The sequence below is a fragment of the Brassica oleracea genome, chromosome C9, assembly GCF_000695525.1.
Source record: "Brassica oleracea var. oleracea cultivar TO1000 chromosome C9, BOL, whole genome shotgun sequence".
NCBI classification, from domain to species: Eukaryota; Viridiplantae; Streptophyta; class Magnoliopsida; order Brassicales; family Brassicaceae; genus Brassica; species Brassica oleracea.
Window position 1 is genome coordinate 10,383,507 of NC_027756.1, and position 23,962 is coordinate 10,407,468.

Sequence of the window (23,962 nt, forward strand, 5' to 3'; positions counted from 1 at the left end):
TTAATTTATATATGTTCTTAATTTGTAAGCTATATAATGGACTTCTAAATAATTAAACATCATTTCAATCTAGAATATAGTTACATGAGTTTCATATTAATACAGAATCGATATTTTCAACAAATCATTTTGATCTCAAATTTCCGGAAATGTTTGTCGGGTGTTTTGTATGAAATTATTAGCAAACGAGCTAATTTAGATATCGCTGGAGTGGCAATAATTGGTCCATTGAGTAGCACCATTTAAAGCCCATGATTTAATTTCTAACTATTACGACCTATACAAGTCAAGTGCTCAAAAGTGTGCAAACGACCGGACATCACGATGATGTATTTTGACTAGCCCACAAGTGTTGAATAATCTTTAATAAAAATGAGAGCCGCGTCGACATGTTTTCCTTTGAAGGAAACAAGCTTCAAGTAATGATTCAAAACCTTTTATCCGGTATTGTGTTCGAGCACCATCGTCTCACGTGTGGAATGCCAACTCCAAACTTTAATAGACCGCATTGGGCTAGTGGCACATGATGGGTAATCCCAATACGGTCGCAGTTCAATTCCATTAGCCACAAGGAAATTTACAAATGTTGGCACTATTAACCAGTTCCTTGTGTTGACTTTGGTCGCACCGGATACTTGACGTCAACGGATCAGCGTCTATGGCTCTCAGAGAGCACGGCACCACCTCCGGTAACCAAGATCAAGTGTTGTGTGTCCGGCCAATGAATATTTGGACCGTATACTTAATCAAACCCAACTACCTGTATGTTTTTCTCCTTCAGAATTCTCGTCTTCTATTGAGTCTTGAGACGCTTCGCTGGGTTTGAACGCAAGCTCGAGCCATCATCGTCGTCTTTAGATACTTGGTCTTCAAATACTTCTTTGGGCTCAGATTCATTGCTTCCACCACTAGTGTCACTATAATAGCCGTCTTCAAATATTTGGTCTAATTCAGAGTCATAGATTTCTTGGACACCACATTCAGTGACGTAGAATTCGTGGTATTGGCTGCTGAATTCGAACATCATCTCTCTGCTCACGTTAGTGATAATTGCAGCTCTAAAGTCTTCGATCTTGTTGCCAAATATAAATAGATGTTCCTTTCGACATATTGAGATGGTGAATATTGACACCACCTGATCAATGGGGTCTAAGCCGTCTATGACTAGGCTACACAATATAGAACCTCTATATTCTTTGATTTGCCGTTTAGGTGAAACCACGAGGCAAACCTGGAAACTTGTGTCTGAGGAAAGAAGTCTGTTGATGGTCAATGAATTTCCACTGTCTCTGTGATCGAACTCTGCAGGCACTTCTCTTCCCGGTAGGCATGCTTTTCCATGTGTAGCTGTTTGTCTGATGATGGCTTTTCGTGAAAAAGAGGTGCACATATGAAGTGTTTACAGAGAAGAATACCGTCTCAAGTGATTCACAATCTTCTGCATATAGAAACACGAGCGAAACAGGGAGTTCTGGCAATGATGACAGTCTTCTGCATCCACATAGATTGAGGTATTGTAGCCGATTAAGATCTTTGATGCATTCTGGAATCCTTTCAATATCAGAATTGCTTAGGTTCACGGTTGTTAAACTTGTGGGGAGATGTGTTAATCCCTTGAGCTTTCCACCTTTCCTTATGGTGAGATTCTTAAGACGAGAGCAGCTCTTAATCGATGCACGCTCATCTTCTACCTCTATCTCAGATATATATAATCTTCGAATGTTGGTCGAAATAACTGGAAGGTTTCTCAGTCTTGAGCATCCCATCATATTGACTTGTTTAAGGGATGCCAAGTTCAGGTGAGATGGCATGACTTCTAGGTTTATGAAGCCAGTCATTGTCAGCGTCTGTAGTTTCTGAAGATGCAGAAAAGAGGATGGAATCTCTACTAAACTCACGCAAAAACTCAGATTCAGCTTCTCAAGTTTTGTAGCTTTTGAAAGATCAGGGAGTTCCTTCAAATTCCCGGACGCTAACAGATCCATCTTCTTGAGATTTGCAAGTGGCTAAAAAAAAAGAAAAGAAAACACAATAAGAGAGAAAGACGGCAAATCAAAGTACATATTTATATATTAACAGTACAATACCGACCAACCTGGCTTCCTTCCCATAGCTTCTCAAGCTTGCTATTCTGAAAATTGAGCTCGACAAGATATTCAAGATGAATTGTGTGAGGAAGATACTTGCTTGGGTATGCTTCCCAGTGTAGCAACCTTAGACGACGAGGAAACTCCATCTCCCCAGGTATATGCACTACATCATTTCCATCATCTTTACCTTTGTAAACTCTGAGGAATCGAAGATTAGGCATTCTTTTAAAAGCTTTCTTGCTTATAGATACTTCATGGATACCAGATATGTCAAATGATATGCCGGACACAGCTCTAGTGCCCTAAACCAATATACCAAATAAGAAGAATGCATTTATCAGCACGATATTAGAGATTGTTGGTTGGCAAACGTCAAAATGAAAAATGATGTTGATCCGTTTCGAGTTGTTGTAACATTGTCCTGTAATTCGGATCAAGTAACTGAAGCAAGTCTATAAGAAATTGTTTAAAGAATTTCTAGTAAAATAGATGTGTTATTGGAGTTCCCTTTTGTTTTCGATGAATATTGATTCTAAAATCTTAGACTTTACTGAATAATTCTCAAATTCTTTCTTCTCGGGCGACTTTATCGAGAAAAGTTTGTAACCGATAGTCTGTTTTGAGGTGCTTACCGGGAGTATGATATAGACCACCAGTCAATACGCTGTCTATTTCAAATTCTTTCTTTTTTAGTCATAACCGCTAGATCTTTGCAAGCACTGGTAGATTACACACCGGTTCTTCCCTCGACCTAGTCAGAGGGACCGCCACCGTCTTCATCTTCACCGGTAAAACGCCGAGATGAAAACTCTGCTGGAACTGACGCCGTGGTTTGGAAACTCTCCCAAACTCGAAACCTTCTCAGGTTTTCTCTAAAACCAACTACGTCAAGCTTCTGGGTCTACTATACTCAAAGTTTCAAACGGGATTCCGTTTTATGTTCACTGCGCTACCCTACCTTTGTGACGACTCTAAGAAGATTCGAACGGGGCTCCGTTTCAACACAAGTTCAAGTGTACCATCAACTGGCTTTTATACTACAACCCGAAGAAATTAAAGGAGAACCTGCATTTATTACAAAGCTACCAAAGAGCGACGGTAGATCTGGAAGCATTTAAAGGAGGATTTACGTGGTACTAAAGTTTTAACCTGCTACCAACTATATACCTATGACGACTCGGAGACTATCTGCGGCAGAGAAAGGAAAAAGCGCAGCAACAGAGCTGTACCAAGCTCCAAGAAAAGGAAGAATCCAAATCGAAGAACCAGAAAGTGCTTATCTAACACACAAGCATACCCTCTCCCTCATTGGGAAAGTTACAAACCCTTATGTTCAAAAAGTTTGGGCGCTATTAGCGTTTTTCTATGAACATTGGAAAACTGAGAGGAAACCGGTGGGAGCAGACCTTGGACAAGGAATGTTCCAATTTCAATTCTAACTCGAATCTGATTTGCTCTCGGTTCTTGACAAAAGACCATATCACTATCTAAGATGGATGGTAATACTCCAACGCTGGGAGCCAACTACTTCGCCACAGTTCCCATCTCTAATTCCATTTTGGATCAAGATCCAAGGGATTCCGGTGCACTTATGGACGGAAGACACTATTCGAAGACTCGGGGAAGATATAGGGATCTTTGAAGAAGCAGACATTACATCGCTGGCGGTGAGAATGAGAGTTCATATCAATGGACGCCTTCTGCTTATAAAGCAATCTGTCATTGAGTACAAAGGAGGAAATGAAGTAACTGCACACTTCGTTTACGAAAAAATTGAGAAACATTTCTCGGAATGTCAGCGCCTTGACCATGAAGTACGTGATTGTCTGGAGGCAAAAGCTCGAAAGAGTGAGGCGCTAAAAGCTAAGGAAGAGGAGGATAAGCTTCGGTCTAGAGAAAAAGAAACCGCAGAGCAGTGACCTGTCATGTATGAAACCAACCGAACTTCACTCTACTCTGAGGACAGGGAGGATAAAAGAAGGTACAATGAAGCAGATGATCACTACCGCAGTAGGCGAACTCAATACACTAGTGGAAGGAACCAACAGCGTGATCACTATCATCCCTATAAAAGACCTGCACGAGACAATCACGAGGACAGAGAAAGTCACCAACAACTTTCTCAAAATCAAAGACAAAGACAACCTCGGTATCACACAAATGACCAGGCCTCACGGGAGCTCATTTACAGGCCGGTGATCAGAAGCTCTTCCTCTCTAAGAGAGCACCCATATGCGCACCAGGATAGACACACCAACCAAGAGCTTAATACCCCAAAAACTAGATTTGAAGGCGCCAATATTGAGTCATCCCACTCAAAAACAGAAGCCAGTTCTGCTGTAGGAGGGGTTCCTCCTCGGGAGTTACTGCACCCCATTTACCATGAAGCAATTGATAAGGCCAAAGGTGAAGTCCGCGATGCAATGAGGCAATACACTTCATGCGCAGATCCCACAGAGAGTGCAGCGAGAAAAGAAAGAATGCGTCAAGCTTAAGCACTGGGAGAAGTGGAGGAAACTACCATTCAAATGGTCAAAATATCAATGATTAATCCCCCCGAGACCAACAGACCTGACATAAACGGGGAAAAATCGCCCAGAGTCCCTGCAGTACTACGACTTGGACCTCCCATCACAGTCGAGCAAAGAGAAGGGGAACCGTACGAGTCAAACCAACCTGAACAAATCATGGAGGCATCTCCTAGAGTACCTGCAGCACTCCGGCTCGGGCTGTCTGATCCTTTACCTAAACGAAGGCCAGGAAGACCACCAGGCCCAAGGAAACTTGCTACAAGCCCTGAGAAGGCCTCAGGATCAAAAGCGAAAAAGAGGAAAATAGCTCCAAAACCCACTACCTGCAGACGTCGACCTGGAACACCTGCATCACAATCATCTCAAGCCGGAAAAACGAGTGCTAAAGGTAGAGACAAAGAGGGGGGCTCCTGATCAACGGCGCACCAAACCAGCTCCAATCATAGCTCAGAGAACCAACCGCTAAGCACGTTTCTCCCAAATAAGGCAAAGAGGAAGATGGATTTTCACAATCCATCAACTCTCGTTCCTTAAAAATTTTGGGGTGGAACTGTCAAGGGATAGGGAGTCCCGAGACACTTCAGAGGCTAGGAGAGATTAAGTGCACTTTAAATCCATACATCTTCTTCCTCTCTGAAACGAAAAATCCCCCCGAAACAGTACTATCAAAGATTCAAGAGCTACAGTATGAGTTTCACCATATTATCCCTCCTACTAGTCCTGGGGCAGGAGGTCTCACCTTACTTTGGAAACATAGTGTAAAGCTTGATGTACTTAATGCTACGAATAACTTGGTTGATACATCAATTGACTTCAAAGGCAAGCTTTTCTATGCATCGTTCATCTATAGTGACACAAACAGAGCAAATAGAAAATTATTCTGGGACGAGCTGATTCGAATGAACGAATCCCGCGATGCAGCTTGGTTTGTCACCGGAGATTTTAATGACATCATTGGTAATGATGAAAAAACTGGTGGCCCTGCTCGGCCCGAAGGATAGTTCACAGACCTGCGCACCTTCCTATCGGAAGGCGACTTGTATGACCTGCTACATTCTGGTGACCCTTTGTCTTGGAGAGGACAGAGAGGAGACCATCTTGTGAGATGCCGGCTCGACAGAGCCACTGCGAACACTGCATGGACAGAGATCTTCCCCACAGCGCGATGCCACTACCTCAACTATGAGGGATCAGATCACAAGCCGCTTCTAACCTTGCTAGAGCCCCACAAAAAGAGAAGACATGGTCTATTCAGATAAGATATGCGGTTGAAAGATAACCCTGGAGTTAAGGAGATAGTCCGTGCAATATGGGAAGATGATGCTCAACTTTCAGTGCGTGGAAAGATAGAAGCGAGCCGCAAAGCTATATCATTATGGAACAAAAGCCAACAGCAAAATAGCAGAATGCAAATCGAAGCAAAACAGTGCAAGTTGGAAGCCGCACTGACAGACGAGAAGAATGATACAGTGCTCATCAAGCAAATAGCTACGGACCTAAGAACGGCTAACCTTGCGGAGGAAGCTTATTGGAAACAAAGAAGCCGACTCTTATGGCTTAGACTCGGAGACCGAAACTCAGGCTTCTTTCATGCGGTGACTAAGAGCATAAGGCGGACAAATACTTTCACTGTTATCGAGGACGAACATGGCAATGGAGTGCATCAAGAAGAACAGATTGCTCAAGTTATTGTTTCGTACTTTGGGAAACTCTTCTCCGCAGCTGATACAAACAGCGCTGAAACAGTCAACTACGCACTGGATCCGGTCATCTCAGAAGAGACTAACTCTCAACTAATCCAAGTTCCCACCCTTTTGGAAATCAAAGAAACTGCCTTCTCCATTCATGCGGACAAAGCACCCGGTCCGGACGGGTTCTCCGCATGTTTCTATCAATCAAATTGGGACAGTGTGGGGGGGGGGGATCGATAGTATCGGAAATACAAGGCTTCTTCAACTCAGGCTCTCTTCCGGAAAGGATCAACGATACACATATCAGGCTCATCCCGAAAGGTCTTAATCCGCAGACGGTCATGGAGTACAGGCCGATCGCTCTTTGCAACGTATACTATAAGATCATATCGAAGATTTTGACAAAGAGACTACAGCCTCTTCTCTCGTCAATAATCTCGGAGAACCAGTCGGCGTTCATTCCCGAAAGAGCAATATCTGATAATGTTCTCATTACTCACGAAGTTCTTTATTATTTGAAGAACTCGGAAGCGGAAGTTCGATGCGTGATGACGGTTAAAACCGACATGAGTAAAGCTTATGACAAACTTGAATTGGAATTCATCTCTCTAGTGCTACATAGGATGGGGTTCCATCCAAAGTGGATTACATGGATCATGCAATGTATTACCACTGTTACATATTCCTTTCTCATCAACGGCTCGCCTAGAGGAAGGGTACAACCGAATAGGGGAATCCGTCAAGGAGACCCACTCTCACCATACATATTTATTTTGTGTAGTGAAGTTCTCTCGGGTTTATGTAACAAAGCTTAAGAAGATGGAACCTTGAAAGGCATTAAAGTGGCACGGGGTTGTCCTCGGGTAAATCACTTGTTGTTCGCAGACGACACGATGTTCTTTGTCAATGCCACCGAAGACAGCAGCGAAGCTCTTAGACGTCTCCTGCTTATATATGAAACAGCCTCCGGCCAAGCGATTAACACAGCAAAGTCGTCTGTTTCCTTCTCGAGAAGAACTCCGCCTTTCTTAAAAGCGGGGGTGAAAGATACTCTGCAAATCTACAACGAAGGGGGAGTCGGGAAATACCTTGGATTACCCGAGTACTTCGGGAGACGTAAAAAAGATCTATTTGCCTCAATCGTTGATAGAATCAAGCAGAAAACTAAAAGCTGGAAAACAGAGTCCTCTCAACGGCCGGTAAGCTTGTCATGATCAAGTGCGTTCTCACTGCTGTACCATCTCACGCCATGACCTGTTTTAAACTACCGGTATCACTCTGTAAGCGGATCCAATCCGCTGTCACTAGATTTGGTGGGATTCCAACACCGGGGAAAAAAAGATGGCTTGGGTCTCTTGGGAGGCTATATCGCAAATCAAATCCAATGGAGGGCTCGGTTTCAGAGACTTCCTATGCTTCAACGATGCTTTGCTTGCCAAGTTAAGTTGGAGAATATTAAACAACCCCTCTTGCCTACTAGCTCGGATCCTGTTTGGCAAATACTGCAAGTTTCAGGATTTTTTACACTGCCTGAACGAACATCATAATCACACGGCTGGAAAGGCATGTTGCTAGGCAGAGACCTTCTGATGCAAAATATGGGATGGTCGGTTGGCGATGGCAATCTGATCAATGCCTGTAACGACTCCTGGCTGAGTACTACGAGTCTGATCAGACCTATGGGGGCCACAACCAGAAGGACACAACGAACTCAGGGTAGCAGACCTTCGATGTAGCGACACCAACAAATGGAATATAGAAAAGGTCAATCAAATCTTTCCTTTTGTCGCAGATAAGATCATGAGCATAAAACCAAGTACATTGGGAGCTCCAGATCGCCTCTTCTGGATTCATACGAGTGACGGCATCTACACAACCAAGACGGGTTATGCCGCTGCGGTGGCCTTCAGAACAGAGCAGGAAGATGGCCAACAAAATCTAAATCAGAATCGACTAGACTGGAACAAAGGAGTATGGAACTTGAAGACAGCTCCCAAGGTTCAACTGTTAGTTTGGAAGGCCTTTAAAGGCATTCTCCCGGTGGGAGAAAAATTACTTCAACGCCAAGTCAAGATCGACCCTTTGTGCAAAAGATGCGGTGAACTCGAATCTATCAATCATCTTCTATTTCAATGTGAATTTGCGGAGAAAGTCTGGAAAGCAGCCCCTTTTGCAAATAGAATCGATAGGAGAGGATTACTAGATTTGGAAACTGATTGGATGAGATTGATTGAGGTACCTTGTCTACCTCCAGTGGGGATTGTAGCGGGACAATTAGCGCCATGGATTATCTGGTCTATTTGGACAGCGCGCAACAAAATGATCTTCAACAACAAACTCTGCTCGCCGGAGGAAGTGGTCACTAGAGCGGTGGCAGCAGCCAGAGAATGGCTGAATGCACAGTGCAAGGAAGTTAGTAGGCCTCTCCCTCCTCGAAGATATGCACCTATTACACCCCTCGCCATAATGATACAAACAGACGCAGCTTGGAATGGGACGACAAAGAATGCAGGCTTGGGATGGATCATCAGGAAAACAGAGGGCACTCTTCGCTTCCAAGGATCAAACAGGCTCGTGAACTCCCCGCTAGTTGCGGAAGGTTTGGCAATGCGAAAGGCAGTGGAGAAATGTAAGGAACTGGGGCTCCAGAACGTCAGCTTTGAGTCGGACTCATCACAACTTATCAAGGCATTAAACTCCATGGTGGAGCCTCCAGAGATTTATGGAATTGTTGCTGACATTAGAATTGCTTGTAGTTACTTTGTTTCTTCTTCCTTTGCTTGGATCCCTCGAGGTGACAACTCTGAGGCTGATCGGCTAGCAAAACAGGCTCTAAGCCTTGTATCATGTGGCTCTGCTGCATAAAACTTATGAATTAATGAATGTTGTGTTACAAAAAAAAAAAAAATTGATTCTAAAATCTTCACCAAATGCCAAGAGTAAAAATGATCATGACCAAAGAATATATAACAAATACACGAGAAAGAACTTACCTTGGCATGTTCAAGAACATCACAAATCTACTGAGCATCTATTATGATCCTGTGTTTCCAAGGTTTTTCTCTATAAACGGCTTGTGTACCCATTTGTTGTAGTAACTTGTGCATCACTATTTCTCCTTTGGTTGACATATATATGAGAGATCTGTTTACAAGGATTTTCAACCCCTGTTCAGTATCAAAGTGATTGTCAGCGAACATGGCTTTCACAAGATCACTTTCCTTATAGTTAAAGAAGACGGCAATGTGGAGAAATAAAGATTGCTCTTTCTCATGTAAACTCTCATAACCGACTCGTATTGCGTCCTCAATATCCCGATCAAGAATAGTTTCTAGCCTGTGGATTACGCCTTTCCACTCGTCCTCATTTTTTTCACGTAAAGATGAACCCACTACACGGAGACCCAATGGAAGGTTGCAACAAAGCTCTGTTACTCTTTTAGCATGCTCTTTAAAACAATTGTGTGGATAGCTTTGTCTAATGCATATCTACATAAGATCTTGAGAGCTTCTTCATCAGATGGAAACCTCACATGGTACATATTATTGATACCATGTTGCTGCAAAATCTCTTTGTTTTCTGTGGTAACTACAATCCTACTTCCTGGACCAAACCATGTAGTCTCATTCGCCAACGCCTCTAATTGCTTTACATCGTTCACATCATCAAGAACGATTAGCACTTTTTGGTCGTGTAACCTCTCTTGTATCATACCTAGATGGCATATCCTGATACCATCCTGGTTGAGTATATTTGAAAGGAGTTGTTCTTGTAAACGCAGTTTCAACCCATACTCATCAAAACCACAATGATAGCTTCCCCTAAGGTTGTCAACAAAACAAGTAAGCTGAAACCTATTAGAGAGTAGGCTGTGTAAAGCTCTAGCAATGGTTGTCTTGCCAATGCCTGCAGGGCCAGAGATCGCAACCATTCCGAACTCCATCATAATTTAGATCTGGCAAAAACTCCATTTTTCTCAAATGAGCTTCAAGTCCAACCATGCCATCAAAATTTCTAGACGGTGTAGCATTCAGTTTATCTGAAACATCTCTGGCAATCTTCTTGATCATTTTTGCTTCATTATCCCTATCACAAGAGAAAGAAAAGAAAAAAAAGCATTGTTTCCGTCAAATAGTCACAGAGAAAACATTCCTCTGTTCCCAATCATTTATAATTTTATGACATGCATTTTTAATATTTATTCAACAAAAACATGCTCGTAATTAAATGTAATCCTTATTCATTATTAACACCATACCATTATTTTATTTTATTTTCCCTGGAGATTACGCTTAATAGAACCTAAGAGCATGATTAATGGGAGGTTCCTAAGGTGGAGTTCTTAGCGACGGGTTCTTAGGGGGAGAGGGGTTATTGGGCAAAAAATTCTAGAGGAGTTATTAAATTTTGAGATTCCATTGTTATTGATCTGTGAATTTTTAAAATCTAAATAGAATCCATTGTTATTTGAGTGATGATTTTTAAATTCCACTCAAATTTGTTATTGGAAAAGTTTAGTTTTCATTGATTTTAAGATTCTATTAAAATCTATTGTTATTGGGATGTAAATTTTCTTTGTTTTTACTCGTAGTACACAACTTTGAGAATATCATCTATACCCATAAGATTTTTGAAATCAATGTAATAAAATACACTCACATACAAAAACTCAAATTGAAAAATGAAATAATATACAAATCACAACTTTAACATAATACAATTCACAACTTAAAAATAATAGAAAAAATATTAAAAATTTAATATAAAAATTGTAAAAATAGTTTTCAAAAGCACTTTCGAATTTAAAAAAAAACATTTCAAAAATAATAATTCAATTTTTTTTTACAAAATTCAAATTTAAAACATATATTTCGAAATTATATAAAATTTTTATTTTTATTTTTATTATTTATATCTATAAAGTAAGAAGTAGAAATTAATGTTTTTGGTTATTTTATTTCTTGAGATTTTTTTTGTGACAAAAACTTTTTTAAAAGTTGTTTAAGAATTGCCTTAATTGAAATGATTTTCTTTCCTTTTATTCAACCACCATTAATTTTTACTTTAAAAGTTAATAACAATCAGTAGAATTCTATACACAAGTAAAAAAATCTATGTAAAAGTATTTGATAAAATTTGTTAAATCTAGTTAACTTGTAAAATCCTCTCAACTATTAAAATCATCAAATTTCACAGAAATTCATGTTCCAATACCTCCCCTTATATTCCGGTAAGAACATCACCTTAAGAACTTTCCATTAATTATATGCTCTAAGAAATAATTTGTCCACAAAAAAGAACCTAAGAAATAAAAGACTAATTGAGCACAAACCATCTTAAGAAGTCTTCTCCAGCAATGTTTCCCACATCGTTCAAAGCTTTGCTCCATTTCTGTTTTTCCTCATCCGTCAGATTCTTACGTGCACAAGTTTCACTGAAACTATCCTGAAATCGCCTGTCTGTATCCGTACATCGGATGGCTTCACTCCGTAGAAGTGTGAACATTTGAGAACTAGATACAGTTGTGTTTTATTGAAACATATACTAAGATAGCTCAATGAGCTTTATTGAAATATAAAGAACAGAAAGGGAAATACTTTGGGTTGTCTGCAAGAGATTCAAGAGTTGTATTGATGATTCATAAAGATGAGAAGAGAGGCTGCTAGAAAGCGCAGCCAAAATTACAACTTCAGAACTGTTAACAACATATATATATATGAGTCTATAACCCTAGTCTAAAAGCTTCTACTGGATCATAAGGTTGGGCTTTTATTTGGGCTTCAATACTCCCCCGCAAACTTAGCGTAGGTGGATCTCAACGGAGCCTAAGTTTGAACCTCAAATGATGGCTTGGTGGAAAAAGTAGTGGAAGAATGATCACATGGAGCTATAGGTGTAATCTTCAATTCACCACACAGAAGAGATTGTTTGGTCTATTCTTGGAGAGTATCGCATGGCTTCACTCAGAGGTTTCTCTTGAACTTGGAGAGCTTAGTCGATCTCACTCAGAGGTACACTGTGACCTTTCTTTCTCACAAAGAGCCCGGGTTCTTTTGTGACCCATGTAACTCATCAAATTTGTCTAATAACAAAAGGGACTTTCCCACAACAACTTAGATCCCTTCCACTATCTATCTTCCATCAATAACCAGTTCCAGACCAATAAACCATACCGGCATTGTCCTATGAAACTATGACTACCCGGCATTACTCCAGATTCCAATCCTAGCCAGCCAACAGAACCACCGACCACAATGTTCTTCTCCATCTATCAAACGTCAGTTTCATTTTTTTTTTCAGATGAAAAGAAACAGTTACCATGATTTATGTCTGATGATTGCATCTTCAGAAGAATTATCACCCTTGCTGTCACGTGTCTCTGAACCCAGAAACAATCCACTGTTGTCTCAGCTTGTGTTCAGATCTGATGAAAGCTTCGACCTTGGACTCCTTGCTTGTGCCATCCGACAGAAAGAGAAATGAGACAACTTGGCAAGCCAGCTTCTTCAAATAAAAGAAGCAAGTCTTGGTTTTGGTCAGGACAGTGTTGATAGGATCTGTCTTGGTCGCTGGTTCTTCTTTTTTTTTTTTTTTTTAGAGGAAAAAGAGATGACTGATGGAGCTTGGGAGAAGTTGAGATGAAGTCTAGACACCAAGATCTAATCCCTGGTGCTCTGATACCATGTGAACATTTGAGAACTAGATAGAGTTGTGTTTTATTGAAACATATACTAAGATAACTCAATGAGCTTTATTGAAATATAAAGAACAGAAAGGGAAAGACTTTGGGTTGTCTGCAAGAGATTCAAGAGTTGTATTGATGATTCACAAAGATGAGAAGAGAGGCTGCTAGAAAGCGCAGCCAAAATTACAACTTCAGAACCGTTAACAACATATATATATATATATATATATGAGTCTATAACCCTAGTCTAAAAGCTCATAAGGTTGGGCTTTTCTTTGGGTTTCAATAAGAAGATGGTCATCACTATCTGCCCGATAGTTTCCTTGCACTTCAGTATCTCCACCAATTCATCCAGACACCAGATTGAAGAAGCATATTTCTTGGAGAGAATCACGATCGAGATCCTCGATTCTCTTATAGCTTCTGTGAGTGAAGGGGAAATTGTTAAACATCTCTCAATCTCTTGATCGTCAAACATAGTGATCCCATTGCGTTTAAACTGATCACGCATGTGACTGAGAAGTGTTTTGCGGACGTCAGGCCCGTCGAAGCTCGGGAAGACATTGTAACTGTAGTTACGAGACGTAAAAGAGGAAGAAGAAGCCATGAGAGACGGACGAGCTAAGAAAGATGGAAATGGGACATGAGTTGGTGAAGATAAAAATAAAATCAGATATTCTGCTCGTCATATTCTTCGGTAAACTGTACTTGCCTATATTCAATATACAATTATTCGGGTTTCGGGTTTTCGGGGTTAAAGATTTTAGCTCCATTCGGGTATTTCTAAATTTCGGTTCGGGTTCGGTTCGGATCTTTGCGGGTTCGGTTCGGGTTCGGATAACCCATTTAAATGATTTTTAAAATTTTAAAATTCAATATATAGTTTCAATTTCTCAAAATCTGTAAATAAAATACTATATAACATATAAACTTGAATAACATATGTCAGAGTACCTAAACTTAACATATAAATTGGTTTGTTTGAATATTTTGATAGACAATCAGTAGACATTTCAACTATTTTTGGTTTTTGAGTATATTTTATACTATTTTAGAAATTTACTTTTGAATATTTGTATATATTTTCAAGTATTTTAGACAACTTAAAAGTATCTTATATATTTTGAATGTTTTTAATATACATCGAATCTAAAAATAATTAATATATTTAGATATATAAATCTATTTCGGATACATTCGGGTACCCGAAATACTTCGGTTCTGGTCGGGTTCGGTTTCGGTTCTCTGGATACCAAAATTTTGAACCCGTTCGGATATTTAATCAATTTCGGTTCGGATTCGGTACTACTTTTTCGGATCGGATTCGGTTCTGTTCTTCGGATTCGGATTTTTTGCCCAGCCCTAATACAACCGTTAAATTTTTAATTATTTGTACATAAAAACAAAAAAGAGAGCACCCTTGTGTTTATTAGTTATAGACTTTGACAAACATTATCTGACCGCTTTAAAAATACTGTTCATTTGTTCGTTTGTATATTGGAAGGTGCATCAAGATATTCATCTGGATGTTGTTTGTTTATATTTTTGCATCTGCATACTGATAGGATCATGGTCAATGATGTGATAAGTGTGGCTCCTATATTAATGGGAAGTCTCCCCCTTGTTCAACATATTAGGGCAACCCCTAAGTGAGTTCTTAGTGATTTTTTTTAATATTAAAGTAAAGTTAAAAACTTCATGTAAGAGATTTATAATTTTAGTGCTCCATTGATATTTTTTTAATTAGAGGTTCTTAAAAAAAATTAATTAAACATTATTTTATTAAAGATAAAATTTATTTTTTTAAACAAAAACAAAGTTAAACATAACATTTGAAACATAGATTTTAAAATAAAAACATAAAAACATAAAACAAAGATTACTAAAATAAACGATAATAATTTCAAAGAGGCATCCAAGCTCAATTGTTGTCTTGATCACGTCCAAGATTCACGATGAAATTGTACAATCTAAGACATGCATAATTAAAATATTCAAACATTAAAACATATTAACTCATCTTTACTTTTCGATTCGCCGACAGTCACCGTTTTCCTTCGTCTCCGACAGCAACCACAAGAGAGATCTCGCCGTTTTCCTTGGTCAATGAGAGCAACCGTTAGAGGAGACGCCGATTTCCTTCGTCGACATGAGCCACCGAGAGACACGCCGTTCATTGGGTAGAGCCACCGAGAAGTAGAGAAATCGTCATTTCGTCGCCGGGAGATGAGGGAAGGAAAAAAGAAAAAAGGAAAAGAAGAAACGAGACGAAACATCGCGACACCACCGCTCCTCTCTCCAATGAAATCAAGACACATGGCTATTAAGAGCCGTGCCTTCGCTCCCTTAATTAAGGGACGCGTCTTCGTTTAAAATGGGTTTTACATTTATTTTTAGTCACACTTAAGCTAAGATCCCTTCTTAAGGGATTACAATAAACATGCTCTTAGTTGTTTAGTTGTAAGTTATTATTTTCTTTTAAAACCAATGAAGTTTTTCAAAATAGTATAATTAGTAAAAATAATTACTCTTTATATACATATTAGTAAATATAATTTTAACTCTGTTATTTATTTGGAGTCTCTTTTATAATAAAATATTTATGTTAAACTTTTTAGGTTTAATATTCAAAAAGAATTTCGTACTACAGTACTTTTGAAGATCAAGGTGTTGTTGTTTATATTGACAACTGGAGGTTGGTTCATTGCCTTAAAAGGATTCAAGAAAGAAAAGAAGAAGATCATTAGAAACGTTGAACGAAAACTATGTGGTTATCAAAACCGAACGTGCACATCAAAGACTAAGTCAAAATCTTCCGGAGCAACCTCAACTGCGCGCTTTGGAAATTTTTGTGTTGTTTTTGCAAGATCAGCATTATAAACCAGAAGGTAGGCTAAGACATAGCAATAAGCATGAATGAGAGAATAATGAAATGCAACAGAAAAAAATGTGTTTCACTGGATGAAGAGTAGTTTGTCTTTAAAAAGGAAAAAATGACCATAACAACGGAAGGTGCTCTTATTATGCTGCATCATATCAAAGAAAACACAATCCATAAAACTCTAAAATTTTAAACCACAACCTTGCAATTTTTCTTGGATGATCATGTCTATCTTGTTCTCCATTTCAGGTGTAAGATAATTTTTCGAGTCACCGACTTCCCCTTTACGGAAAAAAAAACTGTGCTCCACATTGTTTATGGACTGTCCCTGTTTTGTTAACCTCCAAACTTCTCAGATTACGCAGAGAGCAAAGGTCCAAGATCTTGTCCAAAGATCCACTATCTTCTTCTTGCTTAGTAAAAGGACAACCCAAGAAGACCGCAAGTCTCTTGATCTGATCACGAGGCTCGGCTTTCATTTCCTCATACCTCATGAAAAGGACATAATTGGGGTCTTCCAAGCTTCCTCTCCAGTAACTCAATATATGTTCCCAAAAAGGTCCAAAATAGTTAGTTCCATTGCAGAACTCTTCAAACCTAGACTCGAGAACGCTTCTGGTTGGTTCAATTTTATAAATAGCACTGCTATAAAACCAACACGAAATCAACGTGTCCTTCACGTTCCTACACACGTACACAATCTTGCAAGGAGAGTGCTTGAGGGCTTCGCGCGTGGATTGTGTGCAGTGGCATATGAGTCGAGAACAGCCTCGGAGGTGCTGAGAACTTGGCTAGGTTAGGACTTGAGCTTTCGGAGTACACATCGATCTCCAAGAATGGTATAATGCCATGAGGATTATCATATAGAAGAGGGTGATCAGCATCATCAGAAGAATGTTTCTTAGATCTCTCAAGGAGAGCGACTGTGAGGGCCTTGAGCCAAGTAGTGCCTGATTTGGGATAGGAAGCAAGGATTATATCAGTGTCTTGCGGTTGAAAACCTCTCTGGAAATTGAGAACACCTTGGAGGGTGTTGTAAAAGTACCAACATCCTTGATATTTACAAATCTTATTCCCTTGGTAATCTATGCGTGAAGGAAGCGAAGAGATCAACTTCTTGGTTTCTTCACTTATCTCGTCGTCTCTTACGTTGGACGGAAGCTCCTTCGGATCCATTTGTTTTGTTGGTTCTTGACTTCTTGTTGAAGAAAGATGTGTTTAAGCTTCAAACGAAGTCATGATAGATATAAGAGAAGAAATTAAGCCAGAAAACAGATTATTGCTGGTAATAAAGACGAAACCTAATAGAGTCAGACACAAGAACAGCTGTAGGCAACTAAACTTGTGGAATTACAGCTGGGTTTGTATGATATATTAATAGGCCTAGTGGTTACATGAGATTCTCACAGACTACTGCCAAAAATCGCATGTTTGATACTTTTTGGGCACAATGGTATTATATTTTTCCAAATAATCTTTTTAGAGTTTTTTTAATACTCCCTCTGTTTTTTTAAGTAGTTTTAGATGAATGCACAAATATTAGAAAAGTTATTAAGTTTTCCAGAAATAGCATTTGATATATAAATTAGGTGTAGTTAAATCAATCATAAATAAGTATATATTATTTGATTGGTAACACTATACCCAATAAAAATAAAAATTATTTTAAATTATGAAAGCTACTTATATTTTGAAACAAACAAATTTTGCTTAAACTATTTACAATAAAAAACAGAGAGAGTATGTGATTTTTTTTAAGATGAAGTTAATCCCTATAAAAAAATTTACTCACAATAGTTTATACCATAAAAAGTTGTAAAAAATTTGGGAGCACATAAATCTCTCTCTAGAAAGTTCTCCCTATTTCGAAAACAAACAAAAGTAGATCGCGCCTCGCTCCGACGTGGTCTTGTCGGTGTCAACAGTTCATTAAAAATGTCTACATTCAGCTATATTTCTTGAGTGATTAAATAGATTATTAATAATATCAGTAGAACAGGAAATAGATAAAACAAGTGAATATTCAAAGTTGATAACCGATTTTCATGAAAAAGGTGAAATTTTTATTAGTATTTATGTATTTATTTTTCTATGAAAACTAATTTAATAACATTTTATATTATTTTAATTAAAAATATATTTAAAACGTATAAAATAAAAACTACATGACAATATTTTCCTCATATATTTTAGGTGCCGACTGACACTGATCAATATCTTATACAATAAAGTAGACTATACTCTTTTCTCCTTGCGCCACGTCATTATGGAGAGTGGGGCATTTCGCGACACGTGTCAAAATTTTGTGATAATGGTGTTTCTCACGCGTTGATATCCCTACCGTTCACGCGCGATCCGTTCTGTTGCGGTGAAATGCTGTGTTAGAATTGGGCCTCGCTTCTTTTTTAAAAAAATTGAGCCCGTTTCCTATTTGTGGCCCATTTGAATTAGGGATATTCATCGTTCTTCTTCTTCCGGCTGATTCTTCGCCGAACCCACACACCAGACGAAACACCACCCTCTTCTCGAGCCGTAACGTCTTCTGGATTCTTTAATCCGCCATTAAATTAGGCTTCACTATCTCACTCTTGAAGGTCAGGCTTATAGTCAAAACAGACCTACTAATGGACAGGCTTATAGTCAAAACAGACCTACTAATGGACGTTCCTTCCTTGGTAAGGTATCTCTCCCAGGGACCTCTTTTGTTCCTCATTCTGATGCTGTTATTCTTCACTTCCCATGGAGAAACGTGGGATACAAAACTCCGTTCTTTTTGTTTTCATTCTATGATTACAAAAGTTGAAATCAAATTTGTTTATAATTTTCATATTTATTAGTTTTATTTAGTTCAGAACAGTTATACTAGATTGTTGTTTTGTTTGATTTAGAACCGGTTAGCTAAATATAATAATTTTTTGATTTTGTATGATTTTGATCGTTTTTACTCTAAGGTGTCAACCATTTGCATCTATACGTTTAGAACTTAAGGATCTGTGTTATTTATACTGACTTCTATGTATTATGTGATATTATCAATGTTTAGAACTACACCGGCTCTATCCGCTAAAAAGCGAAAAACAAAACGCAACATAACATCTGGTACTAGGCTTTCCACTATTATATGATGTCTGCCTAATAAAAATAAAATAAAAGGCTTTATTGGGTTTTTATTTACAATATGACTTCTGTCATTATTGTTCTCAATAAGATATTTTTTAAAAAATATTTTTCTATCTCTTTCACACCATTTAGATATTTTACTTTCGCAAAATTACAAATTTCTATATTTATTAAACCACTCCGTTTCTAAATCAGAAACTCAAATTTACATACCACAAATATAAAATCACCAATGCCATAAAATCCATCTTGGTATATTCAACATGTACCAAGTACCAAGTTAAGCTCTCAAACAATGACATCATATCCTTATGATAACGGATCGATGCTACCGAATTCTAGATTTCTGTTGATCTTCACTTTGTACCTCTATGCTTTGTTTGCTATCCCTTATAAAGTGCTCAAACAAAATTACAATTAATCAATAATATATTATACTTATTAACCCTTCTCTTTCTGTTCCCATGCAATATCCTCTGAACCCACGTCCTTATAAAACAATAACTTTCAACCCAAGCTCCAACACATCTAAGAATTAACTTCACCCTAATCTCCAGCAAACTACATTTTTTCCACGAACGACTTCAAAAGAGACAAATATATTACTGTCACTAACCAATACCAAATGACTCAACCAAATCCTTAACAACTTATTAGACAACAAAACATACGAACCCGGCGCGTAGCGCCAGAATACCTCTAGTATATATATATAACTGGTGAGGAAAAGCGGAAGAGTGATGTTCTCGGTTTATGAATGATAATATTAACCAATAGTTACAGCTTGGTTCTTCTATAAAATTTATATATATATATATATATATATATATATGTGAGATTTCAAAATAATATCATTCTATTTTTTTAATAATTTTTAGTTGAACACTTTATTTTATTTTTCATTTCATTATCAAAACAATATATATATATATATATATATATATATAATTGTACATAGTCTTGCTAGATATATTTTACAAATTTAACAACAAAATTAATCAAAATTTTGGTGTATTTAAAACAAAAAGTATTAAGTTGAATTCCGAGAAGTAGATGCAATTCAACATATCCAAGTAATAATTAAATCGACTAGATATTATATATCTAAAATAACATGTCTAATTAAAATAATATAATATTATTAATATAAGTTATATATATAATTATAAAATAAATTTAAATTCAAAATAATTTAAAACAACTTTCGGAATGTTGGAAGCTCCCGGTCTGTTGTGGAACAGGAGATCATTGATGTGAAAAAAGAATGTTTGGAGAGTTAAAACGATTCCCAAAATTAGAGTGTTTTTGTGGAGAGCTGTTTCGGGTGCTTTGGCTGTAGCAGACATACTGCATACGAGAGGACTTACTTTGGATACTGTTTCTAAACTATGCAACAACAGCACTGAGTCAATAAATCATGTTCTGTTCCAATGTCTACCGACACGTGAAATCCTCCACTCGGTTAATCTTCCACCTGATCCCTCATCTCTCCGAAGTCTTTGTGGAAATATAAAGCTGGCCTTGGAGATGATGTCTGATGTAACAATACCAGAGATCAACCGGAGAGCGATACCTTGTTACTATGGACAATATGGAAAAATCGCAATTCCATCCAAGGGCGGAGCTAGAGAAAACGTTTGTAGGAGGTATAATTAAAACTATTCATAAAACTAAGGACCGATTTGTTAAAACAGGAGGGTACATATTTAGAATTAGTCAATACTTTACATGGGATTTTCAAAATGAGTTGGGGGCAGATGCCCCCTGTTACTCCATGTGCCTCCGCCACTAATTCCATCATGTATGTTGGGACTCAACTATCTACGGATGCTTTAAATCGTCAAGCTGTTGAGGAAGCTACGATTTGGACGGAGGTTAACATCACAAATCAGACTCCCTCTTTCCAACCACCGGCTTTGGTTATTGCACCTCGATAGTCACCGCCAAGGACTGGATTGATAAAGTGCAATGTCAATGTCAACTGGAGGAACTCATCGTCTTTGTATGGTGAAGCGTGGATATCTAGAGATCACCAAGGAATGGTTCTACATCATGCCCGAGATGCTTTCACATGTTCTCCGACAAGACTAATTGCAGAGCTTCGTTGCATTGCTTGGTCCATGCAAAGTCTAATTTATCTGGGTTATCAAGAGGTAATCTTTGGCCTTGATAGTAAGGAGGCATTATCAGCTCTCTCAAATTTGTCAGCTTGGCCGCGATGTAGATCATTACTTGAGCGGATTATGGGTTTGAAAAGTTGTTTTAGAACGGTGATTTTCGAACAAGAATCATTGATATCTAATTCCATAGTGCGAGGCATAGCGAGGAGTGTGTTACGAGATGGCAGGTTCCAGTCTTACCTTGCACTGGACGGTCCGGCTTGGCTTCATAACATGATTCAAGATGAGGCTCACACCAACATCAGATAAATCTTTCCCTTAAGATCGTATGTTGGTTTTGAGTTGTTATCTTGTTTTGGCTTTTGGTTTTTGTATTTCCCTTCTTTTCTCACTTTGTACCTTCTCTTAATTGAATTCAGACGTTTAAAAAAAAAGAAAGAGAAATATGAAAAGTTTTGCATCAAAAATATCAATAATTATTTATTATAATATATTTATTACAGTACAGACGAAAATTGTTGGTAGTAAAGACAAACCAATATGTTTTTTTATCATCCGTTAGATTAAAATTCGATTTGCATCAGTTCTTACACAAAGCCGGCAAAGATATGAAACCTTTCCGGAGCCAAGAGCCGACGTGGTACAAGAAACCACCCGGAACCAGAGATGAAACTAAACTCGACTACACAGTCTAAAGAAAACAGGGAAATAAAGAAGCTTACTTTTGGATATCATTTTATACTTAATTTCCACTGTTCAACTCACTTTTAAATCATTGCACATTATATGATTATGTAATTTAAATACTCGATATTGACTTCTCTCTTTCCTTCTCCAGTTTCCATCAAAATCGATTTTTTTTCTCTCTCAGCAAAACCCTAGCTTCGACGAATCGCGTACACTTTCTTCTTCGGGTACGTTTCTTCTCAATTCAAGTATCTAGGGTTCTTCTGCTTCGAATTGATTCACCGATCGTGTTTACAATTTCGAAATCATGATCTTCGCGTGCTTGAAATTTGCTGGGTCGGATCGAGTCGCCTTGGCTAAGAGCTCATTCCAGCTTTCTAATCCGCTGGGTTAGTTTCTTAGATCCTCTCTTAGCTGTGTATACACATCTAAATAGCTTCAGATCTTGTTAAAATGTTTAATGATCTGATCGTAATGGTTCGTTTTGAAATTGTTTCAAATCTATTGTATAGAATTGACCCCGTAAATATCTTTAGTCTGTACATGTGAAATTAACGAGTCATGTAAGAATATTGATTTGGTCAATCTGTTTACTTGTAACCCAGAACTGTTCGTACGGTTAATTAGTATTTGAATTACACTAGCTAGATGCACGTGTTGTTTGTCGCTTACCGTGTACATATTATGATGTGTTCATGCATTGTCTAGTTGTTAAAGGTTAACTCGTATTATTGTAATGCTTGAATGCATGTTTCTAACTTAACCTAATACACATATGAGATGTGTATATACCAATTGAACCAACAATTGGTTTAAGTTGTTTAATACAATTGGTTTGGTCGTTTGATTAGATTTTAATTAGATTAAATTCTAAAATCAAACATATAAATAATTAATCATTTTAATTAGATTAAAATTAATATAATTATTTACAACCCAATTAAAATACATATAAGATATGTATTAGTTATATTTATATTTTATATTGGATATAAATTTTAAATATAAAACAAATTGGATTAAAATTCATTCCTCAATTAATTTCAAGTATTTTTGATGTCTACCCAATCTTATCAACCATCAAAGGCTCGTTTCGTTGTAACATGGGCTTGCCAAAGTAAGGTGTCTACAATTACATGAGTGAGGTGGATGGTAACGGTTACCATGTGAAACAAGATTGGTTTACTTGACTAGGCTATCAAAACGGTTTTGGGCTTAGAGACATAGGTTGAATAAGACATAAGATGTCGTCTGACAACCAAGAATTATATTGGATATAATTAGCAAAGTGCTGCTTACCTAAATAGCTAAACATTCGGGCGATGAGCCAAAGCTCACTCGAATTTTAGTGAAATATGGATCTTGGATTATTATATTCATTTGAGAAAATTGTTTGAATATAATATGAGTTTTCTTAATTGTTGAGATTTCTCTAATTCCTGAACATCATATTAATATTCGCTATTCTTCTATTCCAGCAATGTTAACTCCTCACAACTCATTTTCATTCCAATATGCCCTTAAGAAGGACAAATTGAATGGATCAAATTTCCTCCATCGGTACCAATCTGATCCAGGTGAAAGTCACTGGACAGCAGTCAAGACTACCCTCAAGTATTTGAGAAATACTAAGGATAAGTTTTTGGTCTATAGAGGAAGTGATGAGCTTGTTGTGAGTGGTCACACTGATGCCAACTTTTAAATGGACAAAGACGATTTCTGATCACAATCTGGTTTCATCTTTTGTCTTAATGGAGGAGCGGCGAGTTGGAAGAGTTCCAAACAAAGCACCATAGTATAGTCTCAATGAATGCAAATGTTGTTGATCCATTGACCAAGCCTCTTCCATGGCCTAAGTATGAGAGTCATACTGCATCCATGGGTATTAAATATCTTAAGATGTGATCTTGATTTTAGTAGGAGGCTTTATGTTTATGATATGATGTTCACATTGACATACATTTGATTATGTATTCAAACTAATGAAATTGTTTCAGATTTATTTGATTATTAGATAATTAAATAACAGTCTCAAACTAATTTATATCATTCTTATAGGTCATCAAGTACGTGACTTGATCATGAAACCCTATATGTGAGAGATGTTATAAATTATTGAGGTCCATAGTCAAGGTTGTTAACTTGGGACATTAATAA

The 23,962-nt window shown here is 37.8% G+C and overlaps 1 protein-coding gene and 1 pseudogene across 1 annotated transcript; both read right to left on the minus strand.

Annotated features, from left to right (window-relative positions):
- Positions 1-793: 793 nt before the first annotated feature.
- LOC106314288 lies at positions 794-13,604 on the minus strand (annotated as a pseudogene).
- Positions 13,605-16,018: 2,414 nt separating this feature from the next.
- On the minus strand, positions 16,019-17,111 carry LOC106315430 (cytosolic sulfotransferase 5-like). Its single transcript, XM_013753155.1, is given in 3 exon segments — positions 16,019-16,206; positions 16,208-16,609; positions 16,611-17,111. Coding segments are annotated over 3 exon segments (993 nt in total). The 5' UTR covers positions 17,055-17,111; the 3' UTR covers positions 16,019-16,059.
- Positions 17,112-23,962: the final 6,851 nt, after the last annotated feature.